Source organism: Podarcis vaucheri (genome assembly GCF_965113315.1).
Source record: "Podarcis vaucheri genome assembly, chromosome: Z".
Taxonomy (NCBI): domain Eukaryota; kingdom Metazoa; phylum Chordata; class Lepidosauria; order Squamata; family Lacertidae; genus Podarcis; species Podarcis vaucheri.
This window is the reverse complement of record NC_138758.1, coordinates 32,630,311-32,648,342: the sequence shown is the minus strand read 5'-3', so window position 1 is coordinate 32,648,342 and position 18,032 is coordinate 32,630,311. Positions and strand designations below refer to the sequence as shown.

The 18,032-nt window shown below is 46.1% G+C and overlaps 1 protein-coding gene across 1 annotated transcript in view; it reads left to right on the top strand.

Moving 5' to 3' along the window:
* The first annotated feature begins 6,037 nt into the window (after nucleotides 1–6,037).
* EFNB1 (ephrin B1) overlaps nucleotides 6,038–18,032 on the top strand; it is a 77,521-nt gene continuing 65,526 nt past the window's right edge. Inside the window, exon 1 of the mRNA XM_082208563.1 lies at nucleotides 6,038–6,446. Within this exon, the coding sequence (XP_082064689.1) occupies nucleotides 6,301–6,446 (146 nt within the window). The 5' untranslated portion in view covers nucleotides 6,038–6,300. The remainder of the gene's footprint in view (nucleotides 6,447–18,032) is intronic.

Genomic DNA, 18,032 nt, shown 5'->3' with positions numbered 1-18,032 from the left:
AGGATCCCAGAGGGGGGGGGAACGGACAGACAGATTGGCTAATGGATGGATGGGAGGCCAAGGAGGTGCCTTTGAGTCCTCCTAGGCTGTGTGCACAAAGAGAGAGAATCAAAGTATTGTGGAGTTGGAAGGGCCCCCCTAGCACAACCCCTGAAATCCAGGCATCACAGCTGAAGAACCCCTGACAGGTGTCTATCTGGCCTCTGTTTCAAAACCTCCAAGGAAGGAAAGCCCACCACTTTCCAAAGATGTATGTCTTACTCTCAGATAGATTTTACTGCCAATTCTTCCCAATATTTAGTTGGAATCTCCCTTCTTGTAACTTGAATCCATTGGTTTGAGTCCTAGCCCCCGGAGCAGGAGAAAATAAACTTGCTCCATCCTTGTTTGTTTATTTGTTATATGCTCCTTGATTGCAACAACAACAACAACAACAACAACAACAACAACAACAACAACAACCTCAGAGCAGGTTACAAAAGATAAGACAGATAAAATCCAGAAAGATCCACAACCCTACTTTAAAACATACAAAAGTTAAAATACTAAAACAGGTTAAAATTGCTTCCTGAGCATCTGGGAATGTTTTTAGCACGCACCCAAAAGGCACCTGGTTGATATCGAGGAGTAGAGATGGCCTCCTCTGGGAGCCAGGCAGCCATGCATCTCAACACCAGTTGCTGGAAGCCACTGGATGGGAGAGGGCTCTTATGCTCAGATCCTGCTCAGATCCTGCTTGTGTGTTTCCCATTGGAGAATCTGGTTGACCCCTGTGAGCAGTGGCGTAGCGTGGGTTGTCAGCGCTCGGGGCAAGGCAAGTAATTTGCGCCCCCTAACCCGTGGATTTGCGCCCCCTAACCCTAACCCCCAGATGTTGCGGCCGGTGCGGCCGGCCCCCCCTGCACCCCCCACGCTACACCACTGCCTGTGAGATCAAGATGCTGGACGATATGGGCCATTGCCCTGTTCCAGGAGACTCTTCTGAGGTCACAGAATCTGGCGATTTTACTCTTATCCAAATGAGGGATATATATATAGAATTACCCAATCAGCTTTTCATCCATTTTATCACCTCCATCCCAGGGTGGAAGACTTAGAATCATAGAATCATAGAGTTGGAAGAGACCACAAGGGCCATCGAGTCCAACCCCCTGTCAAGCAGGAAACAAACTTCTCAACTCCTGGCAGCTCAGTCCCATCCATTGACCTCAATGTTTCTACTCTGAGTAGGATTAGCATTGGACACATCCCCTTTGACTGTCATTTAATTATTTGGTTATGTATTATTTAGTTATTTTTCTTATTTATTGTTTACATACTATTAACTTACTAGTAAATAAGTAAGTAAATAAGTAATCGTAAGTCAACAGTAAGTACCGGTAAGTACCGTATTTTTCGCTCTATAACACGCACCTGACCATAACACGCACATCGTTTTTAGAGGAGGAAAACAAGGGAAAAAATATTCTGAATGAAACAGTGGACGTATCATTTTTGTGCTTCATGCTGTGGCCACAGACATGTGATCTGATGGTGAATTTGGGGTGACCCAATGCAAAAATCCTGAGAATCCCTGTGGATCCATGCTTTGTAACCACGTTTTTGCACCATTGCAGCCCCAGGCAACAGTCGGTGCGTGATTTGGGGGGGGGGCAGGCTGTAGCCATGGACATGCTATGTGCTCAGATGGTGAATTTTGGCTGACCCAATGCAAAGATCCTGAGGATCCATGTGGATCCATGCTTTGTAACCACGTTTTTGCACCATTGCAGCCCCAGGCAACAGTGGGTGCGTGATTTTTTTTTGGGGGGGGGGCAGGCTGTAGCCATGGACATGCTGTGTGCTCTGATGGTGAATTTGGGGTGACCCAATGCAAAGATCCTGAGGATCCATGTGGATCCATGCTTTGTAACCACATTTTAAGTGGGGAGGGAAGGAAAAACACAGAAGGCTAAGAATGCAGGAGAGGGCTATAACGTGAGGAAAGGAAGGCAAAAGTTTCCCCCCACCCACCCACACAAGCCAGCCACTGTTTAAGGATTTCATCCTTTTAAATGGAAGAAAGCATATTTGAATGCTGTGTGTCTCCAAAAACAAAAAGCAGGAAGTCAAATCAGAATTTTAAGCCGAACCTGTAATCTCTCTTCCCTTCACATACATTGTTCCCTCCGGAGCAGGGACAGGATAGAGCGACGCTCTGCTTTCCTCTCTACTTGCCTGGAGGGGAGGGGCTTCCCCTGCTCTTTGTTCCGTTTGAGCAAACACAGCAAGGAAACAGAGAGGGCGGGCAGTAAGACCCTGAGGCAGAATGCAGGAAAGCTGCCACTTCCTCTCTTCAGGCTTCCCTTCTCCCTGAAGCGCAGTTTGATTTTTGCCTTATTTTTCGGCTCCAGGGACCACACATTCGCTGCATAACACGCACAGACATTTCCCCTTCCTTTTTAGGAGAAAAAATCTGCGTGTTATAGAGCGAAAAATACGGTAAGCAAGTAAATAAATAAATAGTAAGGAAGTAAATAAATAGTAAGGAAGTAAATAAATAGTAAGGAAGTAAATATTAAGGAAGCATTGCTATTTATTTACTTACTATTTACTTACGATTACTTATTTACTTACTTACTATTGATTTACTAAGTACAAGGCTAGCATGGGACGTTGCATTCACCAGAATAAATAGTAAAGCAGGTTATCTGGATATTTGTGATGAGATGCAGACAGTGGAGGGTACCATCACAAGAAATGAGAGAGCAAGAGGTGTGATGCACACAACTTAAAAGATATACAGAAACATAAACCTATACCTGAAACCATCACAGACACAAACAGCACCAAGAATAAAAAAGTCTGTATTACATAGATTCCTGCATGGACTAGATGGTTCTTGGGGTGCCTTTCTAACAATTCTATGATTCTACATCAAGAAACATTGTCAACCAATTTTTAGATGTTGCTTATCACTAATTTTTCAAGAAGTTTGCGGAAGAGACATATGCCAATATTCTTTTTCTAATGTATTCAATAATTAACTTATTTTGCTATACGGGAGGGAATTGGGGCAGGGTGTGTATTACCCTGGCGCTTTTAAACTGTAGTTTTTATAAGATGTTACAAACTTGTATCTTTTTACTATTACAAAAAATAGATACAAACAAACAAAGGGAGAAAAAAGTGGCTGCCTTTGTTTTTTCTTTCGAAAAATCAGTGTACCAGGCAAGCTTTTCATGTCATGATTTCCCCTATATTCTTTGGACCAATCAATAGACATGCGGCAGAAAGAAGGTAATTTCACAAGTATTTTTGTTTTATATTTTGATTCTTTCCACAGTTTTTATGAATGACTCACCTGAAGGGGGAGCAGGAGTGAAGCCAGTAGTGGCTGTTCCTGGCCACAAGAGGGAGGTATTGGTTCATTTTTGAGGAGTGCCATTGGCTTCCCTTTCAATAATCCCACTAACAATAAAATTTTTTTTTGGGGGGGGATGAATTTCTAGACCCCCTTTAAATGGGACATCCCTGATACAAATGTAAGCAACAAGGCACTGAAAATCTTCACTTTTACATGTTAAAATTGCCCTCAAAAAAGTTATTCACTGAAGAAAAACACAATTCAGGGCTTCAGAGTAGTGTAGTTCTGCAGGGGAGAAGCCATTCTGTAGGACGACAGTGTGGTGCAGTGGTTAGAGTGTCGGACTAGGACCTGGGAGAGACCGGGGTTCAAATTGTCACTTGGCAATGAAGCTCACTGGGCAACCTTGGGCCAGATACTCTCTCAGCCTCTCCTACCTCACAGGATTGTTGTGGGGATTGAATGAGGAGGGAAAAGACCACATACACCCTTTCACAGAAATAGCGCAAAATAAATGCAATAAAATAAATAAGAATACAAACCTCAAATGTAAAAAAACCAGAGTAAAGAGGTGCTATTATAAAGGTGCTAAATGAAGGCAGGATGGAAATGCAATAAACAAGCAAGCTTGCTTGGAAAGAGGCAAAATCCAAAATTTAAGGGAATGTGGGTCTGGAACAGCCCCCCCCCAATTTCACCACTGAATTTGATCAGTACTGTGTATCCAGGTTATTCCAGGCATGGAAAGGATTTTTTTTTTCAGGCTTCCCCTCTCGTTGGGAGTCTCCTTGCAAAGAGAAAAAAGGCAGCTCAGGTTTTGTCCAAGCAGAGGCCTCTGTGGACCACAGGTCACGTCATCTGGTTGGGTGGACACCTGTCAGGGAGTCTTTAGTTGTGATTCCTGCATTGAAGGGGTTGTATCAGATGACCCTTGTGGGTCCCTCCCAAGCTGACAAGTTTATGATTCTATGCTGTGTGATCTGGACTGGCAAACTTGGGACATCCAAGGGGTGGTGGTGGTGGGAATGTAGAGGAGGGAGGGACATGTTGTACCAAGAGACCTGGCCAGGTGGGCAGAGGGCTGCATCTGAACTGGGACTTAGCCCCTGCACCCATTGAGAAAACCCCAGCTCACCCCTAGAAACGTGATTATGAATAAAGTGGAGGCAGTGCGTTCTAGCCAGGTGGGAGCAGAGCAGGCTTCTTGTCTCTTCAGGAAAGCTTCCTGAAAGGAACCAGGTGAGCTGTGATTCCTGCATTGCAGAGGGATGGGTTACATGACACCTGTGGGGGTCCCTCCCAACCGTACCATTCTATGACTCTAGGCCCATTTGGAAGAGGCAGACAGACAGACCACCTTTTTCAGGAGGCCCTGAGCTCAATCTCTCCCCCCCACAGCACCATCTTCAGGTGGGCCTGGGCCTGCGCCCCCTACCTCTGAAGCCTTGGAGAGCCCCCAGGTAGCAAAGGCTACTCAAGGGAGGGGAAAAGAAAGAAGCAGGGAGTACAGCCCCCCTTCCCTAAAGCAGGAAAGTCTCCACTCTGGCCTGGCAGGCTGCTACATCTGTCGAAGCACCTTGGTGCTGCCGCCAGCCTACCTTGCAGGGCAAGCGTGAGGGAAGCCGAGGAAATGTTTCCTCCTTTATCGTTGGAAGTTGTTTTATTTTATTTTTTTTAAAAATATTGTGTTTTAATGCTGCAGTCTCCTCTGGGACCAAGGGACTTGGGTGGCGCTGTGGGTAAAACCTCAGTGCCTAGGACTTGCCGATCACATGGTCGGCGGTTCGAATCCCCACGGCGGGGTGAGCTCCCGTCTTTCGGTCCCAGCTCCTGCCCACCTAGCAGTTCGAAAGCACCCCCGGGTGCAAGTAGATAAATAGGGACCGCTTTATAGCGGGAAGGTAAACGGTGTTTCCGTGTGCTGCGCTGGTGCCGGATCGCCAGAGCAGCTTCGTCACGCTGGCTATGTGACCCGGAAGTGTCTCCGGACAGCGCTGGCCCCGGCCTCTTAAGTGAGATAAGCGCACAACAATCTTAAGTGAGATGAGCGGACAGGGGTACCTTTACCTCTGGGACCATGACAGTGAAGAGTGGGCAGTAAATAAATTAACAATACATCAATACTATACGAAATCTTTTAAACATTTTATCAATATTAATATATTCACAAATGCTTAGTATAGACACTATTATTGCTTAATAAATAACAATATATTGACACCAATAATAAAATCTATAATAAAACAATAGATATCAAAATTAATTAGTATTGTTATATTAATCCCAATGACATAATACCACTAATAAATTATTAACAGTAATAATGATATTAAAGCTCGGCTGCCTCCCTTCCCGTTATCCTGTGAGATAACGGGTCAAGCTCCTGTGAGAGCAACAGCAGCTGTCAGGACTCGGAGTAGGAATAGGTCTCCTCGTGAGCCGGCCCGTACAGCGCGCGAGTCAGCGCCGACGCGGCAGAAGCGGTAGCAGCAGCAGCAGACGCGGAATCAGTCCCCAGGAGCGTCTGCCGCGGCCGCGCCTCCCCGAGCTGGGCGTGGCCTCCGGCTCCTCCCGCCTTCTCCTGCAGCCGTCACTCACGGCAGGACCCGTTCTCCGCCGCGCCGCCATTGGCCGACGCACGGGGGCTGTCCTCGGTGACCGCCTGCTCGCGGGTGCAGAGCGCGGCAAGGGGTGCGCGGCGCGCCAGTCGGGGTTTGGCGGCCGGAGAGTGTGCGGCGTTGGAGCGCAGCGAGCAGGAGGAGCAGCCCGGGAGGGATTGCTTAGCCTGGCCGGAGGAAGAGGGATCGCAGCCGGCTATAGGAGCTGCCTGAAGCCGCCGCAGGAGGCGCCGTGGAGGATCGGGGATTTACTTTTCGCTCGTGGTGTGGATTTAACAGGGGGAGTCGGAAGCGCAGGCGCCGGAAAGCCGGCGGCGGAGGCGGCGGAGGAGGAGGATGGGCCGCCCGGAGGGGACCCACGACGGCCGCCGCCTCCTCTGCCGTCGGCTGCTGCTGGGACTGCTGCTCGCCCTGTGCCGCCTGGCGCCGCCACTGCTGGCCAAGAGCCTCGAGCCCGTCGCCTGGAGCGCCGCCAACCCAAAGTACGTGCAGCCTCGACGGGAACGGAGGGCGGGCTGGGGAGGCTGCCGGCCGAGGCCGGAGCGGGGAGCACCGGCTGCATCTTCAGTCCCAACTCGGGAGCGGCTCCGTCGGGCTCTTCTGTCCAGGAATCTCTTCTGCCGGGGCTGGGTTGGACAGGGCGGGCGCTGTAGTCCCCTTCTCCCCTCCCCGCGTTGTTCCTTCGCCCTTGACCGGCCTCGGAGGGCGAAGCGGGCGCTCCCGCTCGTCTGAAAGGCGCCGGCGTGTCCCGAGTCCGGTTTCGGGTTTTTTTCCCGGGGAGGAGAAAGGGCACCTGAGTGGGTGGTTGCATTTCTCTCTTAATTTTTTAACCCTCTCCCCAATTTTCATTTATTGTCTTTGGGGGAGAATGGCACTTCTTTGTTGCTGAAATAGAAAACCAAGTGAGTCCGAATTGCCTGTGTGTTCTTTTAAAATGTATTTTTAATTGATTTTCAATCGCTTAATGAGCAAACAGGAAATATCAAGGCAGCACTGTCCAGATTGTGGAAGACAAAGGAGTCTCCTGGTGTGTGTTGGAAGGGGGGGGGGCGCCTCCTCTTTTCCATCTATTTTTTCTTTGCCAGTCGGGAGTTTCTTTCTCTTAATAGGCGATGGATTAATTCTTTCCCCTCCAAGGACTTGTCTAACTTTCACCCCTGTTAAATGCTACACTCAGGGAACCCCTTCTTCACCCATTCCTCTCCGCTTTAAAACTAGGCTTCTTGAGTTGAATGGTACCCCCAAGGGTCACCCAGTCCAACCCCCTGTGATGCAGGGGTCAAATTGGGTGACGGGTTCTTTTGTTGCAGGAAAGTGGATTTTGGCTTGGCATATGTGTGCGTGCAGAGAGCTGAGTTGGAATGGGGAAGAGAGCTGAGTTAAAGGTGGGGGGCATAAGTGCCACACTCTTAAGGTGTTTGAGGGTTTTCGTAAGGGACCTGCTTCCTTCCTTGGCTTCTGTTTGGGCCCTGAGCACTTCACCTGGGGGGAGTGTCATCTCAGGTTGCACCCAAACTGGATGCTGGCGCCCACTCTTGGGTGTGGCTGGGAAGGTAGTTGTTCCTGGTGAATGCTGTTGAATAGGGCGCCCAAAATTGACCCACTCTGATAATGGAAATTGACCCACTGCAAATGGAATATTTCTTCCTCTCCTCGTCTGGCACCAAGCGACCCCTGGGGTCAGGTTTATCCCCTGCCCCTCTGTGGTTTGTGGGGCTACCCCTAAACCTGGCTTGTCGAGAGTAGCTGAACCCCAAAACCAAGACTTTGAGTTTTTAGTGAGTTGAAGCTGCGCCCTGGAAAAACCACTGTGCCCTGGAAAAACCACTGAGACACCCAGGAATAGATGGTAAACATTGGTGCCAGCATAGTGTTGATTTGTCCAGCAGGCCTTCTGCATGCCGCCTTGGCAGGCCTCTGTCTGTCAGACCCAGCTGCAGAAATGTTTGCCAGGCGTTTGCAGACACAAAGCATCACCCACTTCTCTTTACTGGGCTGTGGGGTTTCCTGAGTTTGACTTTGCAGAAAGTCTCACTAAGTGCCTGGTTTCCAGTCTTCCCGGTTCTCCTTTTACCCATTAATTTTAACCTGAGATACCTATTGTACTAACTTGTGCTGGGCAAGGAGGACAGGTTTTGGATTCAGCTCTTCCACTTCTCCCTCATCAAAATGCAAATTGGAACCTCCCTGGGGCAGAGACTTGTCTGTCCCCATAATACAATATTCCATGGAGTGCCCTTCACATGGCAGCATAATGAAATAATACTTTAATAGTGGCAAGAAGCATCCTTGGATGTAGAGAAAAGTGTGTGGGTCCTCCCTCCATGTGATATTTATTTTTTATTTATTTCATAAAAATTACACACTGCTCGATTGTAAAAGAAATAAAAATCCTCAAAATGGCTTACAAAAAAGATAACAAAATGATCTCTGAATAAAAAGGAGAAAGATAGTTTAAGACTGATGAAAAGTTGAAATAACAATAAAACAGATTAAAATTCCCATCAAGTTTCTAAACATCTCGAGAGGCTTGTCTATACAGTAATGTTTTCGACAGGCACCGAAAACAGGACAGCGGAGGATAGGCAGGGAGTTCCGAAGTGTAGGTGCTGCCACATTAAATCTAATAATGTAAACAATAATATATGTGGTCAGGCGGCTTGATTTCCAAAAAGCAAAGTGGTTTCCTAAAATGATCACTAAGAAAAATTACCAGCAAGATGTACAAAAAATTAAAAACTAAGTGATAATGATAGGAAGTGCATTTTTTGCACCCACACTAATGGAAGTTAAGTGGGGGGTGGCCCAGCAACTTGGGAGAGCTTAAAAAAGCTGCGCTGTTGCTTTCTCTTTATATTGTTGCCAATAGGTTTGATATTGTAGCAGTATTAAATAAATAAATAACATTGTTTCTGGGTTCCTGTAAGTCCACTGTTGGGACCTCACATTTTTCCTTTTTATTAAAATAATTACAGTGCAATTCCAGGCCTGCCTCTGTACTTGGTTTGTGCAAAAGAAATGTTAACAATGGCAGATGTTTCTTTCCAAACAGTCCTCTCAACTGCGAGAATTAAAAAAAAAGTCCTCTGAGAGATGTTTAGATTCCCAGTTGGAGTGCTAATTATCCAGAGACGTTCGGAGACTGATTTCATCAGGATGTTTTGGGAGCGGCTATCCTTTATCTTATAAGCCTGTTTATCTCTTTTAGGGTGGGGGAAAAAATCAAGGGTGAACTAACCCTCTGGAGTGCACCCCCACTTTGTCCGTCAGGGAACAAACCCCAGAAAGTGGAGGGAGGGAGAGGTGGTGGTGGTGGGGTCATATTCTTTTCAAGTCACATAGTTGGGAAAGGACCCCTTTTCTCCAGCCTTCAAAATCATCATTAACATTTATTAAATTTATTAGCTGCTACATTTCTCTGAGCACGACAAAAAGAATTATTCTGCATCAAGTTGTTGGAGGACATATTTATATATCCCTGAAAAAGGGGAAACTTTTTGATGAAATTGAAGAACGTGGTTCCTCCCCCCCCCCCAAGTGATCCAGCAGATCAGTTTTTAAGGGTGGAACTGGAATTCGTGAGCAGGATTCTGGAAGAGCCTGAAATCTTCACGCTTCACTCTGTTGGGGAGTGGAGGGTTTCTTTTATTTGGGGGGGTAGGTGTGTGTCTTTAAATACAGTGGTACCTCAGGTTAAGAATTTAATTCGTTCCCGAGGTCCATTCTTAACCTGAAACTGTTCTTAACCTGAGGTACCACTTTAGCTAACCGCTGCACCCGCTGCCGCCGGAGCACGATTTCTGTTCTCATCCTGAGGTAAAGTTCTTAACCTGAGTTACTATTTCTGGGTTAGCAGAGTCTGTAACCTGAAGCGTCTGTAACCCGAGGTACCACTGTACAAGTGGACCGATGTGGGTCTTGAAATTTCGAGACCCTTTTGTGGGATGATTGGTCATCGCTTCCAAATAAAAAAGGGATAGCATGCCAAATAACAGCTAGAAAGTGTCTGTATGATAGGAGACCTTCCCTACCAGATCTTTTATTTTCTTCACTTATTCATACAACATAAGAGCATAAGAAGAGCTTGCAGTTATCAGTGTCGCTCGCCAGATTACCATTATGAGAAGCTTGCAAGCAGAATTCGAACACAGGAGCAACTCTCCCCTCAGTTTCCGGCAACTGGGATTCAGAATTGTCGCTGCCCCCTGACCATGGAGGCACAGCTTAGCCATCGTGGCTAGTAGCCATTGATAGCTGTGTCCTCCTTTATGAATTTGTCTCACACTTTTTTTCCAAACCATCTAGGTTCATGACCATCACTGCCTCCTGTGCCTAGCGAGTCCCACAATTTAACTAAGAAGTTCGTTCTTTTATCTATCCTGAATCTTCCTGCATTCAGCTTCACTGGGCATCCATGAGATCCAGGTGTCATTTGCACTTTCTCCAGATCACGCATAATTTTATAAACTTCCATCAGTATTCAACAATGCCCTCCCCCCCCCACCTGGAGCACCAAATGCCTATTTAATTGAATTTGATTTTAAGTCCTTTTAAAAAACAACGGTATAGTTCGGTAAATGTGTTTAGAAGCCTGTGACTTTTGAATGCTTTTGGACTAGATTGCCCTTGAACCCCTTCCAATGCAATTCTAGGTTTCTGTGTTCTGTCGATATTGCATATGTAATAAAACAAGACCAGGTTGATTGAAAAGTCGGGGTTTTCTAGGCTGTTCAACTCTCTCGGGACGTTGGGTTGTCAGTTTGTCCAGTTAATATGAAATCCCAGAGTTGCGAGATCTGGTTCTCAAAGCAAGCCTGCATTTAGGGTCTCCCAACAGATGGAGAACTTTTTGCCATGATCATTTAGGTTGGTGGCCATCACTGCCTCCTGTCCCATAGATTAACTATGTACTTAAAAGAAGCACTTTCTTTTTCCTCTGCTGAATTTTTCAGCATTCAGTTTTGTTGGATGTCCATGAGCTACAGTGTTAGGACCGAGGAAGGAAAACTTTTCTCTAGCCAGGCATAATTCTTTAAATTTCAGTCATGTCGCCTTTTCCCCTCTACGCTTAAAAAATCCCGAATTCTGCAACTTTTCTGCGTAGGGGAGCCGCTGCATTCCTACGGTCATTTCGGTTTCCCCTTCTCCAAACCTTTCCCAACTCTGCAGTATATTTTTAGAGGCGAGGGGCTGGCACTGTACTCAGTGGCATGTTGCATTCACCATGCTTTCCCACTTTTGGATTTGGGGTGGCTGGAGGATGTGGCAGGAGTAGTCTGTGGTTGTCTTGCAGAGCAGGTCGGCAAGGCAGAGAATACCTTGCAGGAGAACATCCTACTCTTCCGTGTGGCTGGAGATCTTGTTAAGTTCCCAGCAAAATAATACGGTCAGAGACTTCAGCTTAAGGAAGTTTGTGTACTAAAAACAAGCAAACTGCTTAGTTTTAAAGACCAGCTTTTCCACACTTACTGCCCTGTAAAGTCTCTCTCTCTTTCCCCCCACTCTTTTTGTTTGTTTGTTCTGGAGCTTCCTCTGTGAAAACCCGCTGCTTGAAGCTGAATTGGAGCAAACAGCAATTTGGGTTTTCTGTGGATTGCTGTTTGCTCTGATTGAGCTTTCAAAGAGCGGGTTTTCACAGCGAGAGGTCTGGAGAAAACAAAAAGCATTAAAGTGTGGACTATGCGTGGAAAGCATGGGGGAAAGGAAGTGTGGATAAGCCTGGAGTTTGGATTCCACCCCCCTTCCCAGATGCCTTGAGAAGACCGTCATTAAAACATGGGGGGGGTTGGGCTAGATGACCCTTGGGGATCCCTTCGAACTCTGCAATTCTACAATTCTATGGAGGTTTGTTTATTGTAAAGCTTTCTGTTTTATTCTATAAAACAGAGAACAGTTATAACAACAGGTAAAGATTGACAGACAAAAAGTGAAGCTATTAAAAAGGCACATAGAATGAGACTGGTTGGGCTTGTGTGAAAATAACAATGTCCAATTAAAGAATATCCCCTTTATTTGATTATTCCAGTTTTGCCAGGCTTGTGGCAAGGGTTGTTTAGTTAATGATGCTTCTGTTGTATATGTCATATAGAAATGCCAAATCATACAAAAAAAAAAAAAAAGCCTGGAGGTTCTAGCCCTTGTTGAAATATCAAATTATGTGCATTTTTCTCCACTATGGCTCTATTACAGAGCAAGTTCTAGCTACTAAGCGTCCAGTGTTAAGATTTTGGGCTGCTTTCCATAGAATTGTAATGGCCGTTTGAGCTGCCAAGATCATATATAAAAGCTGTTCTGTTGATACTGGTATCATCGAAAATAATCAGTAGCATTCATTCTGGACAAGAAATAGCAGCTTCTTTAGTAATATTGATCACTTCTGTCAAAATCAAATTCCCAAAACCTTGCACTAACTTGCTTTCATTGGCGGTTTTTAAGCAGAGTTTGGATGGTCGTCTTTAGGAGATTCTTTAGCTGTGCAATATGTGCATTGCCAGGGTTGGACTAGATTACCCGGGGGGGGGGCTTCCAACCCTTTGATTCTGTGCTTCATTTCAGGAGATTCTCTGGAGCACATAATGGTGGTTCTGCCTTCTCTGCCCCCACCTAACTGGCCTCCACAAGTGCTGTGATTTAATATTTGTTTTCAGAACAAATTGCCTATATCCTTTAAAAAGAAAAACAAGAAGTGTGGAGTTTTCCAACCTGGTAGAAATGGTGTTGCACTTTGCGGTGTTGAGAAAATGACTTGAAATGGTTCAAAATTTTCATATGATTTAGCAGAATGTAGAAAAGATGGATACTAACACCTTAAATAATCTATTTCTATTGTAACCAGCAGACGGAAAACCAGAAGTTTTCTTCCTTTATCTTTAATGTTTCTTATCTCTCTGTTCTTTTCTTCTTTTTCTTCTTTTCCTTTCTTGTTTCTGTCTTGTTCCCTTTCTCTCTCTATCCTCCCTTTCTTGTCTTTTTGATTCTGTGTGTTCCAAATAGTATTTTATTGTATTGTGAAAACTGTAATAAAAATCATTTTTAAAAATGAAATCGTTTCAAATTTCTGAGCACTACTCCTGCCTCCAGTTTTCTTTTCCTCGCTCCGACATAACTTCTGCTACTCTAAAACAGTAGTTTATAACTATCTGAATGCCACCCAAGCCAGGATTGTAGGAGAACTTTTAGCTTTTCTTAAAACATCCCTTTGGCTAACGTTCTTGAGTTAAATATCTGATGGAAGAAACAAACGCCGCTTTACCAGATTTTACTACCTGTTTTAAATCTTCAGTTTTATAGAATTGTAGAGTTGGAAGAAGACATCTAGCATTGCTTCTAGGTAAGCAGGCAATCATTTGTTTTGTATTTTGGTAGAGATAATGGAATCGGAGTTCTCTACCTTTTCATAATATTTAAACATTTATTTCTTTGTAGTTGCAGGGCGAAGATGTCTCGAATAATTCATGAAATGCTTACGATTCGTTCTGCGTTTCAAATTCGCTATTGATTCTTGATCGTCTGTTGGAATTTTCCTTCCAGGAAAAGTCCCTGTATATATGCGCGTGTCTGTGAGTGTATCAGACAGACAGACAGACAGACGCTGGTCTGGTTTTAATTTTATCCCCTCGTGCCTGAAGGGGGAAGTCTGCGTAGCAAATATCTTTCCGGGGAAAGGAGAACAATGGCCTTGCTTGGGTGATTTCAGTCATCCTTTTTTCTGCAATGCCAGACGTCCGGGGCTGCTCGATTCAGGGTAATGGGGTAACATCTCGGAGCCAAGGGGTGAAATTTTGTGGAGAAGTCATAAGGACGTCTGAAGAACATGCTGGATAAGTTTCCATCCTTCCATTCCAGCATCCTGTCCACACAGTGGCCAATCAGATGTCTCTTGCAGAAAACCAGCAAGCAGGATCCAAGCAACAAGAGTCCTCTTTCCTCCTGCAGTTTCCACCAGCTGATACCCAGAAGGTGCCTCCAGCTGGAGGCAGAGCATAGCCATTCTGGCTAGTAGCCATTGATAGTCTTCTCCTCCATGAATTTGTGCAGTCGCCTTTTAAAACCATCCCAGTTGGTGGCCATCGCTGCCTCTTGGGGGAGCAAGTTCTGTAGTTTGCACTGAGTGAAAAAGGACTTTCTTTCATCTGCCCCGAATCTTCCAACATTCAGCTTCACCGAATTGCCCATGAATTCTAGTGATAGACAGGGAGGAAAACTTCTCCCTCTTCACTTTCTCCATGCCCTGCAAAATCTTTGAAACATCTGTCATGTTACCTTTTACTCACCTTTTCTCTAAACTGTAAAGCCCCAATCACAGCAACCTTTCCTCAAAGGGGAGATACTCCATCCCCTTTCTCGTTTGATTTTCTGAACCTTTTTCACCTTTGCAATTTTGAGGTGAGCAGAACTGTGCACAGGATGTTCCAAATGACGACAGACCATAGGTTTTTTTAAAAAAAATATGATGTGGCATTTTTGTTTTCAGCTCCTTTCCTAAGGATCTTCCTCAAAAGCCCTTCACTGTTTTCATCGGGTAAATGTTGATCCACATGGGCTTCCATGTGTCCCTTCTTAGAAATAAAGACTCCAAACAAAGAATAGGTTTCAGCTGGTTCAGAAAAGGGCAACTGAAATGATCAAGGGGGAACTATGGAACTCACTGCCACAGGAGGCAGTGATGGCCACAAAATGGGATAGCTTTGAAAGAGGATTGGGCAAATTCGTGGAGGAGGAGAGGGTTATTGATGGCTTCTAGCCACAATGGCTAGGCTCTGCCTCCGGAGGCAGCAATGCTTCTGAACCCCAGTTGCTGGAAACCACAGGAGAGAGGACTTTTGTGCTTGGGTCCTATTACCTGGTTTCACGCAGGGATTGTTCCCCGCCTGACCGTCCTCACTATTCACAAAAAATCAAAGTTCCTTCTTGCCATTTTAGTCAGTAAAGATGGTGTATTCAATTAGGCGCAGCATGGAGAAAATCTGTTTGGCCACTGTGAGAACAGGATACTGTCTCGGATGGGCCCCTTGGCCTGATCCAGTCAGCCTCATCCTGTGTTCTTATGGGAACCTCGGGAGGGGGAGTTCATTTGTACTCGAATCCTCCATGCAGGTTTCCCAGCAGACGGCATATGGTCTGCCACTGTGAGAACAGGATGCTCGGCTACATGGGATCTCATTGTGTGCTTACAAGGCCTGATGCTTCTGAATGGCAGTTGCTGGAAACCGCACAGCGGGAGAGTGGCTACCTTGCTTGTACTTGCTGGTTTCACCCTGGTGCATCTGGTTGGCCTTTATGAGACCAGAATGCCTCCCTCATCCAACAGCCACAACGGCCTCTCATTTCCTCAGGTGCTGAGAGGAGCGCAGGGCTTCATGTCGGCCTTGCTCCACTTTAGAAAAGAGGCTGGTGGAGGAGGAGCTGGACAGGAGCCAAGGGCTCCTGGGCCTGGGATTGGGAAAAGGGAAGGCTGTAGGTGTTGTTTCACCTGAGACATCAGGTGTACCTGGGCCATACCATTGTCAGGTTGCAGGCGGAGGGGTGGGTGGGATTGCAGGATTGGCTGCTCCCCCTATATCCCTGTATATGGGCTTCCCTCGTGCTGAATCCGTAATGCTGTGGTGCGATTATTGAAAGAAGCGAGGCCTTGTCAGCATAGAACCAGAATTTTAGGGGTGGAGGGGACCCTGAGGGTCATCCAGCCTAACCCCCTACAGTGAAGGAATCACAGCTAAAGAATCCCCAACAGGTGGCCACCCAACCTTTCCCCATATCAGGGAGACAAGAGACGGCAGGTCCTTAAAGTTTCTGCCTCCAGGTTGAGGTGTTGCAGCCTGGGGAAACCATTATCATATTATTACATTACATTTTCATTTCATTTATTCAGAGCATTTTCATCCCCTCCCGTCAGATAAAAAGGCTCCCAGAGCAGCTTCAGTGAATCTTACAAACAAACAAACAAACAAACACAGTGCACAAGGAAAAAAGGGACAAGGAGGACCAGAAATATCAGAACTCAAGACAGCAGTTTCTAAACTGTTGTTGCTGCAGTGGGCAGCTGCCACAGTTCAGGGTCTGATGGGTCTTCATTTTTGACAGAAATGATGGAATGAGCCTTTTCCACATCTCTCCCACTGAGGCAGCCTGGTGTAAGGGTAACTCAAAGTGATTTACAATATTTTAAGCAAAAACAACAACAACCCAACCCCCCCATACATACATGATAACCAGCATTTTGTGTGTGTAGGTGTGTGTGTAGGTGTGTGTGTGAGAGAGAGAGAGAGAGAAAGAAAGAAAGAAAGGTGTGTCTTTTCCTTAAAAAAACCCCTATGTTAAAACATCCCACCCACGCAAAAAGGCGATAGATGATTAAAAGCCAAGGCGTGGCAAAAAAGGAATTTTTTGCCTGGCACCTAAAGATGAGTAATGGTGGTGCCAGGCAAGCCAAAATAAACTTGGCCATGATTCCTGAATTTTTTGGGGGGCGGGGAAACAGGGGTTGGACTAGATGGCTCTTGGATCCCCTTCCCCACTCTCCCCACTTCCCAATTGTATTGCAAGCTAGTTGAGGAGCCACAGCGTACCTTCCATATGCAGGAAAATTCTACCTCTAAATGCCATGGGCTTGGAAGCTGGCAAGTGGTTGGGGTAGAATTCTTCCTTATTTCCTTCTTCCTCCTGTCTGCTGTGGAAAGTAGAATATTGTGGGCTGGATGGATTTTTGCTTCCATCCGAAGTTCTTGAGCAATCATGGAGGGCTGATATACAGTGGAGTGGACTCCCTCAGAAGCTGGTGGGTTGCCATTCCTTGGAAGCAGAACGGCTACCTGTGAAGGGATTATTGAGCTGTGATTCCTAACTTGCAGTAGTTGGGCCAGATTTCTATTTTTTTAAAAAAATAATATTTTATTTTTTACCAGTTGGGCCAGATGTCTCTTAGGCTGCCTTCCAACTCTAAAATTCTACAACCTGCTTCCTCCTCCCCTGTTTGTCGTTGCTGAGCATCCCGCACCTCCTGCCGGCCAGTAGCCTGAGGGGTGGACAACTGAGCCCACTCAGGACTGAGGTCAGATTTGCTCTCCGCCGTTTGCCAGAGGCCCTTGACAAAGGTAATGGGCACAACCCTGCGCAGCTGAATGCTGTCAGTGCACGATATCTCAATGGGCAACCAGAGATGGGAAGCTTCCCAGCTTGGCTTTTTATAGATGATGAGGACCAGAGAGAGTCCCCCTTATGTCATTAAGCCCCTTCCCCCTTGTGTTGATGCAGAATTAAGAGCCTCCCATTCCCTGCAAGGTGCTCCTTAATCATAGTTGCGTATAGTACAGTTGGAAGGGATCCCAAGGGTCATCTAGCCCAACCCCTGGCAGGTGGCTATCCAACCTCTGTTGGATGGAGCGGCTCCCCTGTGAGGAAAGGTTTCAGAGTTTGGGACTTTTTGGTTTAGGTAAAAGGTAAGGAAAAGAGAAAGCAGAGAGAGAAACATTTTCCTTCCTCTTTCATAACACAAGAACTCAGTGGGGGACATTCCACGAAGCTGAATGTTGGAAGATTCAGGACAGATAAAAGAAAGTACAGTGGTACCTTGGGTTACATACGCTTCAGGTTACAGACTCAGCTAACCTGGAAGTAGTACCTCGGGTTAAGAACTTTGCTTCAGGATGAGAACAGAAATTGTGTTCGGGCAGCGGGAGGCCCCATTAGCTAAAGTGGTGCTTCAGGTTAAGAACAGTTTCTGGTTAAGAACGGATCTCCGGAACGAATTAAGTACTTAACCCGAGGTACCACTGTTCTTATTCACACATAAACTATGGAACTCACTCCCGCAATAGGCAGTGATGGCCGCCAACTTGGATGCCTTTAAGAGAAGATGAGAGAAATTCCTGGAGGAGAGGGCTGTTGATGGCTACTAGCCAGGATAATGGCCATGCTCTGCCTCCACAGCTGGAAACAGCCATGCTTCTGAATCTCAGTTGCTGGAGACCATAGGAGGGGAGAGAGCTCTAGCGCTCAAATCCTGCTTGGGGGTTTTCCATTTGGGCAACTGGCTGGCCTGATCCAGCAAGCTCTTCTTATGTTTCTCT